Source organism: Anser cygnoides, chromosome 5 (assembly GCF_040182565.1).
Source record: "Anser cygnoides isolate HZ-2024a breed goose chromosome 5, Taihu_goose_T2T_genome, whole genome shotgun sequence".
Classification (NCBI taxonomy): Eukaryota; Metazoa; Chordata; class Aves; order Anseriformes; family Anatidae; genus Anser; species Anser cygnoides.
Genome location: NC_089877.1, coordinates 37,038,461 through 37,049,117, shown reverse-complemented (window position 1 = coordinate 37,049,117; position 10,657 = coordinate 37,038,461). Strand labels below are relative to the sequence as shown.

General features: G+C 41.8%; 1 protein-coding gene across 7 annotated transcripts in view; it reads left to right on the top strand.

The window, feature by feature from the left end:
* Positions 1-2,521: 2,521 nt before the first annotated feature.
* The window catches only part of UEVLD (UEV and lactate/malate dehyrogenase domains), a 19,092-nt gene continuing 10,956 nt past the window's right edge, over positions 2,522-10,657 (top strand). Inside the window, exons 1-8 of one of the 7 annotated variants that reach the window (XM_048053489.2) lie at positions 2,522-2,541; positions 4,409-4,493; positions 5,056-5,118; positions 6,048-6,211; positions 7,230-7,365; positions 8,389-8,433; positions 8,712-8,836; positions 9,440-9,545. In XM_048053489.2, coding sequence (XP_047909446.2) covers positions 4,481-4,493; positions 5,056-5,118; positions 6,048-6,211; positions 7,230-7,365; positions 8,389-8,433; positions 8,712-8,836; positions 9,440-9,545 — 652 coding nt within the window. In that variant the 5' untranslated portion in view covers positions 2,522-2,541; positions 4,409-4,480. Of the gene's footprint in view, positions 2,542-2,941; positions 2,964-3,062; positions 3,254-4,408; positions 4,494-5,055; positions 5,119-6,047; positions 6,212-7,229; positions 7,366-8,388; positions 8,434-8,711; positions 8,837-9,439; positions 9,546-10,657 lie in introns of those variants that run through there. The other 6 variants (XM_013191640.3, XM_066998938.1, XM_048053488.2 and 3 more) reach the window with 6 other exon arrangements.

Here is a 10,657-nt window from a genome sequence, read left to right as displayed (position 1 = left end):
GGAGGCAAGCTGCTCTATCCAGGTCTTTATTTTTATGGAGTGTGCAGGAATTTTGTTCCTGAGACCTGTGATCTGTCCAGAGCTAAAACCAGTTTGATGGGTTTTGTGAGGAAACTGTTCCCCTGCCACTTGTGCACATAGTCTTCATTTATTCATAGACATTCAGTATCTGGGATGATCACAGAAGTACACTTCAGAAGTGAAAATTTTGCACAAGGCACATAGCTTCTATAACTTTTAATTTCTGTTCCATTACTCTTAATTTGGACAGCTCATGTTATTGCATGATTTCCTCCACTGAAGGAAGGTTCCTGAGAACCTCTTCCTTTGGCTTTGCTGATAGGTAACACAGAGATACAGAATGCCCAAGGTTAACCAGAAGATTAAGGCCAGTGTCTGAAGTATGACATTTTAGGACACAGAAGATGATGCCATTTTCCTCTTGTGTAAAACTGAATAAAATTCACAGGCCACATGCAGTAGAACTAGCTCCATGTTCCAGGAGCCTCATTTTATTTTGCTCTCTCCCTCAGCACCTGAAAAACCACAGCCTATTTTCTGTGTAACTGACCATGTCTTCTATCAAGTCTCAAAGAAAATATCTCAGTAAGAGGACCATTAGTGCTGGCAAAATGCTGTTTTTGAATACACAGGGCAAGCTTTTATGGAGATAGGAGCTCTTAATTTATTAAGAGTTTGTTATATTGTGTATCTGCTCGATAAATACCAGTTTAAGGAAATTTCTGAAGCTTGATTGGTAGTAACATATGCAAAACGCTATGGGCACACTTAGAAGAGCACAGTATTACCAGTCCTGCTGGCTTTACCAGATGATTTGCTTTTAAAGTAAATGTGCATGTGAAAGCTTTTCTAGAGCAGAGACAGTGTTGGATAATGTAAGAGCACTGTGGTGGAGACTTGCATATGAGCTGCTGGGCAGGCAGATACATTTACTGTCTTTAAACCACCCACAGATGGCTTCAAGATGGGGCTAAGGCACGATGTGTTTATCTTCAGAACTGCATTTAACAGAACACTCCTGCTGCTCTTGGAGCTATCGGTAACTCTCCAGCTGGTCATGTTCAACCTCACTATCGTCAGCACTTCTGGCCTGTGTTGTACTTAGGCTGACTGCAGTGAGTGTGTACGCATAGAGCAATGAAGCCAAAAGCCTGCAGAAAACATCTCTAGAAATGTCAATTATACTGCTAGCTTTCTTTTTGCTTAATGCAGTGGGAGGTGCTGGGTTAGGGAAGTCAGGAGCTAGCTTCCAAAGCTGAAATACAGAAGGGAACTTCAGTAATAAAAAGGTAGGAATCAAGTCTTTAACCTGTGCAACCTGATATAACTACTGGTTCAAATGAAACTATAATTTTCATCAGATCAGGTTGTGTTTATAATAAGACTCTGCCATCTTTTGGAAAAGTGTTTTTCTTAAGTTGCCTCTCTTGGCAACTTTCTGCTCTATATGTCAAGAAGCACTTTTGGAAATGGCAACCTGTGAGATGATGTGGGGGAGGAACTGCTGGAGGGTGGTGTGTGGGGTAGCAAGGCCATTATCTGTGTGGGCAGAACACCAGCTTGCTAGCAAGATATTTAATCACCTCAAGATTATATGTAATTCAATATGGAGTTATTCCTTGCATATAATGTTTAGAGCAGATTTTGAGTCAGAAGGCATAGGCACTGTTCTGAATTTAAAGAAGAGTTCAAACAGTGAATATCAAGAAATCTGGCCCTGTAGTTTGGGTGCATGCTTAGTCAGGGATGATGACCTGTAAGCCTCAAGGCAATGGTATACTACTCAGCCTTGAGATGACAGTGGTGTGTCACTACCAATAGTATATCGTTACTGTTCCAGTTTCTACAATTATTTTGGCTATATTGCACATACAGATTTTAAAAAATGTTACCAAGTGTCTAACCAAGTTTGTTACCAAGTGTTTAATACTACATATCTTTCAGATTTGCCTAGTTGTCTTTACTGTGAAATATAGAGAAATTAAAAAATGAAATTTTTGAGATAAAAAATTTACAAGTATCTTATTCTTAACCATTAGCCCCTGCTAGCACCTTTGTGAATCAAACAGTGATTTTCAAGCTGGCTTTTACAAGGGTTTAGGAGAATGTTCATGCAGATCATTCTAACAGCTCATCTTGGGATTCACCATATTCCACCCTTCAAAAAAGTACACAGCCTTCAAGTCTGTAGGAGGCTGTAGTAAAGGTAGCTGTTGTATACATCCCAGTCCAGAGTTCTCAGGTCACGATTCCTCCTGCCACAAAACCCAAGTGGCCAAGGATACCTCTCGCTTTTTACAGAGGCCCTTTACCATAGCATTTTTGTAGGGCTTGGGGATTTGCTTGCTGTTGCCATTTTGTGCATTTTGCCCTTCAGTCGCTCTCCTGCAGGTTGGCAGCTTCTGCACAAATACGGGCTTTGAGAAAGGGCAGGACTGACCAAAGGGAGACTGCCAGGAAGGAGGAAAGGCAGTCCTCACCGTAACTCCTCTTCAAAGAGTTAGACATCGTACCCTACAGGTATGACTTGTCACGTGTCTCAGTGTTTCACTGACGGAAGCAGCCAAAAAGGCAGCCCAGTTGTAATGGGAAAAATATTGACAGAGAAAGAGATGTGCTGAAAAACCAGACAGAAGATGTCTGCTGCCCTGGGAACTTGGAGCATCCCTGAGGAGCACAGCTGGCATCCTTGAGGTGCAGCTGGGTAACTCAGACATGCTGAGATACCCTTAATAAGCACAAAACTTACCTTCCTTACCACCCGGAAAAACAGCAATTTGTCTGTGAAAAGTAAAAATCAGTCTGGGAAGGCAAAAATTGCTCTAAGAAAACACCAACGCTCGGCTGCTGCGAGGTAGTGTCCTGCCCTCCGCCCCCTTCCCCGGTGTCCTACGCCCCCTTCCCCGTCCCTCGCTGACTGGTCTGCAACTGGGAGCAACTGGGTGGGTGCCGCGGCAGTAACGCTTCAAAAATATTATTTAGCGCGAGAGATACGCATGCATACAGGCAATCCAGAAGTCACTACGTACTTGAGCAGCGGTGATTCACGGCGGGTTGCCACAACTCAGCTTCAAGAAGTCAGCGGCGCCCCGCAGCGGCCCTCAGGCGAGGCCGCCGCCTGCCCTCACGCGGGGCCGGGCCGGGCCGGGCCGGGCGGCGCTGGGGCGGCTGGGAGGCGGCAGCCGGCGCCATGGCGTTCGCGGCGGAGGCGCTGAGGAAGCAGCTGGGCAGGGTGCGCGGGGCCGCCGCTCCGAGGGAGACGCGGGGCGGGAGGGCAGCGTGACAGGGGACTGGGGTGGCGGGGCTCGGCCGGCCCCGCAGGGCTGGGGTCGCTGCCGGGGGAGCGGGGTTTGCCTACCTGGCTGCCGTAAGGCTGTGCCGCAGGTGGCTCGGTTGTTCGTCGGGCTGGGGACGAAGCGTGCGGGGCGCGCGGTGGGACTTCGGAAAGGGCTGTCAGTGTCCTAGGGGCTTGTCTGATAGTCCCTGCCTGCCATCTCAGGGCTCTTCAGGCAGGAATTTGTTTTCGTAGCATCCCCCTGAGGTAAAAACTTTTTAATTTCCATATGAGAAACTGAGCTATGCATACCTAACGCCAGGCTCACAAGATGAGGAATTCCCCATCTGATAGACCTCAGAAGGACTTTACGACCTATTTAATAGGAATACATATTTAATAGGAAAACAACATATTTAATAGAAATATATCTCTTGTATTATGAATATGGGGTCAGCTGGGGAGGGATGGGTTTGGTTCACAGCCAGGTGTGTCAACGCTTACAACAACGTCTTACATTCAAGCTGTGTGGCTGCTCCTCGCTTGGGCACCTTTGATTTTTCAGCCGCTCGGCTTTGCAGCGTCCCGTCAGACCGAACAGCAAGAAGCTGACTAAAGGGCGTTTCTTGTCCGCAGCTTTGCGTTTTCACATGCAAGGGGGAAAATAATGGTGCTGTGTAAGCAGCTCTAGCTATGGTTCTGGTGGGGGGTCTTGCTGAAGAGCAGGTAGGTTTTAGCTGCGGCTTTGTGGCAAGTATCGCAGCGCGGTGAGCCTCGTAGGGCGCTCAGGACTGGCTCAGCCCCCTGTAGCGGCTGTCTCTGCTTACACCGACAAGAAGGGGGAGGAATGGTATATGCAGAATGAGGTCAGAAATTGAGTTCTAGTGTTGCAACAGCAGACCCGTGATACTTTCAAAGCTTTTTTTGGTATCAGCTGTTTAAAGCATTTATCTCATGCCAAAGCTATTTATAATGCTACAAGTAATTGTTATCTGCCCCTTCTTGTGTTTCCACTTTCTCTTGGTTCCGTCTCCCTGTCTCTGGTAATGAAAGAAATGGCCTTTGAAAGGAAAATTTTTTCTTTTTTTTTTTTTTTCTCTCCCTGCTTTTCAGTATAAGTTCAGGGATCTGACCATAGAAGAACTGAAGACTGTTAACAAGACCTACCCTAACTTCACGTTCTCCATGAACACATACAGTAAGAAGTGATACAGTTACTTTGAATGATTCTTACTTGCCGTAAATTCAGATTGTGTATAATATGAATGTCTTCCAGGTGCTTTCCTACCTTTATTCTGACTTGCAGCAAAATTCCTCTTGCTATGTGACTATTTTTGAAGAAAGCATGCGTATAAAAACCTAATTTTAATGTGTCAATAATTGTAGAAGGTTTATTCTTTAAATTTCTTTGTGTAACAGCATTTTCCCAAATCCTGTGATTCTATTTAAGGAAATTTTATGTCTTTAGCTTGTGAAGTCTAGTTTCTAGGTTCCTTCAGAAAGACTGAATGTTCTTATGACACCAGAATTTCAGAGGAGAAGTGATTTTCAGACTAGTGATATCCTTAGTTTTACCAGCACAGTCTTCATTAAGATTCCATTAAGGAGTTATCACAAAGGAGGATGGGGGGGACGCAGCAGACAACACTTTTGTAACATTGGTGAATAGAGCAATGTATTTGATTTCTAAAATAGAAATAGCAGTGTATGTTTGTAGTTGTGGATGTGATTGCCATAATAATTTTGATTTTTAACTTCAGCCTTCAAGGATGGATCCCAGAAAGACCTCCTGAATTTCAGTGGTACTGTTCCAGTGAAATATGGTAAGAGTAATTGAATGTAATTTCATTACTAGTTATGAATCTAATTGTAAAATGTGCTGGGTACGGCCTCCCAACAACATACCATGCTGATTGGTCATGGAGAATCTTAGAAAAACGTGTGGCTAAAGTAGTAAAGATGGCTTTTCTGCTCTGGCAGCCAGATGGGAGCAGTGGGGAAAAAACGAGAGTGCTGATACTCATTTCCAGCAGCCAAAAGGAGTTAAGTTTGCTCCTAAATGTGTTGTAAATGAAGTGGAATGTTAAAATCAAACATGAAAACCATGCCTCTAAATTATTAAATTAAGTTGTGTTAGCATGCATATACGAGATGAGGTACTCTTTCTCATTTTGGGTATGCTCAGGGCTAATGTACACACACTATAGGATCAAATACCCAAGAATGTGAATGAATACAAGTCTGTGGTCGTGCCTTTGGGATCCTGGTATTGCTGGTGTTGGTTTCTGAACTGCAGCTTCAGTAAAGGTGGCTCTAAAAGATTTTGCCTAAATTGGCAGAAGCTGCTTCTGCTCCATAAACAAGTATCTTCATGCACACATAGGTGTTGAAATAAGACATGAGATAAGTCAATTAAATAAATAAAAAATCATATAGTGTGACAGATTTATTTGCCTAGAGAACTGGACACATTGGCTGACAGAGAATACCCAAGGGAAAAAAAAACAACAACAAGAAGAAAAAAGCTTACATTAATCAAGACTCAATCAGTGGCATGTCAAGTTGATCCAGACAAGTCCGCTTTTGTAAAGTGGCCTAAGTAACATAAATGCTTTTGAGTGCAAAACTAGAAAGTGATTTGTCTGGCTTTTTTTCTTTGTTATTATGAAATGTGAATCACATGCACACACACCTGTTTTTTGTTTCTTCTCAGTGCAGAGGTTGGTAATGGTTTTTGGTTTGTGTTGAACAGGTAATTCCTATAACATACCTATTTGTCTGTGGATTTTGGATTCTCATCCCTTTGCTCCCCCCATTTGCTTCTTGAAGCCGACTGCGAACATGGGCATTTCAGTGGGAAAGCATGTTGATGCTCATGGCAGGATTTATTTGCCCTACCTGCAAAACTGGAGCCATGTAAGAGGGGCAGCAGGGGAAGGAGGTGTCTGGGAATAGTGTCTGATGTTATATGGAGAGGGGTGGATAGGGTCTGGGGCTTTTTGTTTTCTGCGTTGATGTTAAATGTGTAATGATTATGCAAAGAGAAGCAGAATGTTAGCACCTCTTGAAATTACAGCTTTCAGCCAGTATGATGTGATCATAAGGAAAATTGCAATTGATTGTAAAGACAATTATTTTAGGCTGAATAAGAATGGGATTGAGTTTGTTACAAAGTATTGTAAGGCCTGTGTTGACTCTTTGATGTTTTCCCCTTTGTTGCAGTGAATAATGAATAATAATAGTAGACAAATTGAGTATCCCTGGAACGTTCAGTGGAAGTTCTGATGTTTTGGGGATGTCTTTTTTCAATAGAACTATGCAAATCATTAGAACAGAGATTCAAAAGCCAGTGCTGTTGCTAAATAATTTTATGCACCATTAAATAACTTACTTAAATATGACTGTCAGGCCAGCGAAAGTGATTTAATGAAAGCTAGTTTTCGAAAAAGGATAGGATATATTTTCCATAATTAATAGAGAAATTCCCATGGGAATTGTTTCTATTGCTCAAACTTCCACTGTCTTCTTGCCCAAAGAAGAACTGAATCACCAAAGCTGTGCTCAGTTAAGCTCATCTAAGAAGGAAACTGTCTTTCCTCTAGCTAAGATTTGCCCTGTTTATATTATTTGATGTAGCTAGATCAAAGGCCTTCATATGTCCATGGATGCTTTCAAAAACTAGTTGCACTGGTCATTTAAATTCTGTAATTCCTTTTTGTTACATTCCTTTTAAGCTGCACTCCTGTTTGAAAAGTATCTTCTTAAAAAGTGATGCTTTTCTTTACCTTAAATCTTTCCATGTTAAGGGTGTCAATATTTATAATTTTATCAGATTTTGTATAGCTATGACTCTTTATGAAACTGCTTCAGTTTACAGTTGATACTGGTATGTGGCAAAGCTAGTCAGCTATTTTGTCATATTCCTGTATTTCAGCCTAAATCAACTATTGTTGGATTAATCAAGGAAATGATTGCAAAATTTGAGGAAGAGCTCCCACTGTATTCATTGTCATCTTCTGACGCAGCCAGGCAATCAGAACTTCTCTCCTACATTGCAAAGATTACTGAAGGTGTGGATATTTTCGTATATTGGTGATGTTCTAACACATTGTACTTATTAGTTATTGTACTTATTAATTTATTGTTATTACTTTATATCACAAAGATACTTGCATAACGTTAACATCTGAATTTTTGGTGCTTGCATGTCCACAGTGTTTGGTGTTTTCTCTTAAGAGCCTCTTTTGGAATAGAGAGCTCAGACTCTCTTTACTTGAATAAGCGGTTCGTTTTGGTTATTTGCATTTAAGCCCACTGAAAAATGCTGCACACTTAGCTCTACTTATTTGTAGGAAATTACTGCAAGAAAATTCATTGTGAAATCTTGTGGAAAGAAAACATGATTTTAGAACAAACAAGTTGATTTTACCCCATCACAGTCATACGTTCCCTCAGATCTCACTTGCTCGCGCTCTCACATCGGCAGTTGCAAGCCCTGAGACCTGTCAGCCCACAGCGACTGGTGTGCAGCACTGAGGACAAGGAGTGCTGGTGTTTAGGCCATACTGTGTCTCTTGGGTTCTTCTCGTTCAGTGGTGGCAAGCTGATTTTGGTCTTGTCTTTTACAACCTTCAGGAGTGGATGCTCTTTGGCATCTTTTGCCTCACTGTTTTATCTCACCTATTGTAAGTCTTGGGCAAAATTCCTGAATTTCACAGTTCTCATGATTTACTTATCTGGGTATTCTATGGCTCCAGTGCTGTTCTTCATCTTGACACATACTCTTCAGGTCAATCCTTTCTTCTTTTAATGAAATCACAGATGATCATCTGTGGCAACTAGTGCAAATCCTTCCCTTTGAACCTTTTTCTGCTGTTTCGTCTGGTAATAGTGTACACAGACACGTTTGTGAGCACACTCGTGTATGCTATACATGTTTCCAATCAATTGATCTTAATGTTTCTGTTACAAATCTCTGTGTGTTATACTCAGAATGGGAATTGTTGCATTACCAGTATCATTAGCTAAACGGTCGTTGTATTTTAATCAAACTTGATTTTGAATGTCTTTTCAAAATTTTAACTCTTTTACAGATTTTCTGACCCTGGTATATATTCATGCCTGTAGCAGTAGCAAAGGTAGTATTGTTTCTATGGTCTTGGTGTCTAGTTGCTGCTTATTATTACGCTCATACGTTCCATTTAGTGAGAAAACATTCCTATTGAGAGAGGAGTATGTGTGCGTTACACCTTTGGAGTTAGTTAGGATGAATTTTCCATGGTCAGACTTGACCACTATTTTGAAGAAGCTTATGTAAGTTGGTTTAACTCCAGCTGTGATCCTTTATGAAGCATCGATACTTGTATTGATGCAGTATGGACCAGCACATCAGTTTGTGTTTTCCTTTTAATTGTAGGAGAAACTGACACGAAATCAAAGAGTAAAACTGGTGGAGACAAAAATGAAGGGCGTTTCAACAAAATCACTGTGGTTGGAGCTGGAGATCTTGGCATTGCCTGTGTGCTAGCGGTTGCAGCAAAGGTATGTAATTAATGTAAATAGCTACAGACCTGATTAATATAGAGGCTTCCAACCTAGTTCTTAGTGTCTGACACACAGAACTAGCTCAGCATTTTCAATAGTCGTGTCACTGCTTATGTCATTTGCCTCTTCCCTTCAGTTAATTTATGGATGCACAGAAGCGATAGTTTCTGCTATGTTTTCTCAGTCAGCTTTTGTGAATACAAACGATTGAATTAGGAATTGACTTACTTTGAAAATCCTTTGTTAATAGGTTGTTGCCTAAGCTGTGGCCTGTTAGAATTGGGATCTCCTCGTCACCTGGAAAGGGGTTTTATAGCTGCAATACGGTGCAGACCATCTATATGCTCAGAGACAATCTTTATTACTTTCTAGAGATGTTTTTGTTAATTTGTTTCATAATGCCTTATTTTCCAATTCAACTCATTAAACTAATTCTCTTTTTCTTGTGATTTGTCAGTAATTTTGGTGAGGTCTTCCCATATTGCTTATTTTATACACAGTACAACAAATGCTGTTTTGAATTGGAGAAAGAGCTGTTTTTATTCCCACCACTGGCAAGAACAACTTGTGTTTTATTGTTGAACTGTGTTATTCATTTAGGGTGTTGCAGACAAGGTGGTTCTTCTGGATCTTTCTGAAGGTGCAGCAAAAGGTGGAACCATGGACTTGGAGATCTTTGCTCTGCCAAATGTGGAGATCAGCAAAGGTACTAGGTCTCATTGCTGGAATGGCTTTAGTTGCAGAGGTTGAGGTGATGTAGCTCGATAGCTCTTCCACGGTAGGAGATGGAACTGAATTGAGCAACATCTTTCATCCTCATTTTTCCTTGCTTGCCTGTGATGTTTTTATGTTCCTTGGACCCTCCACAAGACAAAACTGGGGAGGCTTTCACATCAGGCTTCTGAGGTGATCTATCTTTGTCTGGGGTCAGGGATGCGTTCTGTTTTCACCAAGCATCTTACTTGATTATTCTGTTTCCACCTGACATTGCCTGTTCTACATCCTTTGATCTTACCTTGCAGATGTTGCTGCTAGCACATTTTTGTTCCTGAACCCTGCTTGTTGAACTGTACCACAAATCTCTGTTCGTGCTTTTGTGCACCTGTTACATATTTATGTTTCTCTCTGATAGTGGAAGCTTGTATGTCGTTGCTGATGATGCTATTAGTAGTGTCGCAGTGTTACGTCATGCTTCTGTACTGTAACCTGTTAGTTAGTGTGCTTATGTCTAGGTTTGGGGCAGGCTGGTATTACGTCGTTTAGTAAGCTTACACTTTGTAGGTGTGCTAGGCCTTTGCTTTGGCTGCAGCTGGTTTCAGAAGTGGTATTACAGTCAGGTAACATCGTAGGCTAACATAAGTAGACTTTTGGAACTCTTCTTATGGCTGTCTACACGTCCTTCATTGAGCTAAAAGAACAAATAAAGGATAAAGGAGTGAAGTCTCCGCCCTTCTTTTGCAAGTCAGAAGAAAAATGAAGCAGCCTTTTCATGGGTGGATTTTTTTCCCTTGCCAAGAAAATTAAGTTTAGAAAGTTTAGAAAGCTTATATATCAAAACTGTATATGTGTTATCCGGTTTGTGCTTTGTAGCCTTGGGCAAACTTCAGTCTGTCTTCTGTGTTGCCCACTATGAAATAGGAAGAGTGGTTCTGTGGGAGAGCTGTGTTTTGCAGGTGCTGTGGAAGTGCCCCACATTCCAGTTGCGGGGTGGGGGTGAGACATGAGGGGAAGAATCCCTAACTTAAGCTGCATGCTGCAGTTAAGCATTTAGGACAGCATTTTGGTTTGCATCTGAAACTTGATAAAGTAACATAAATT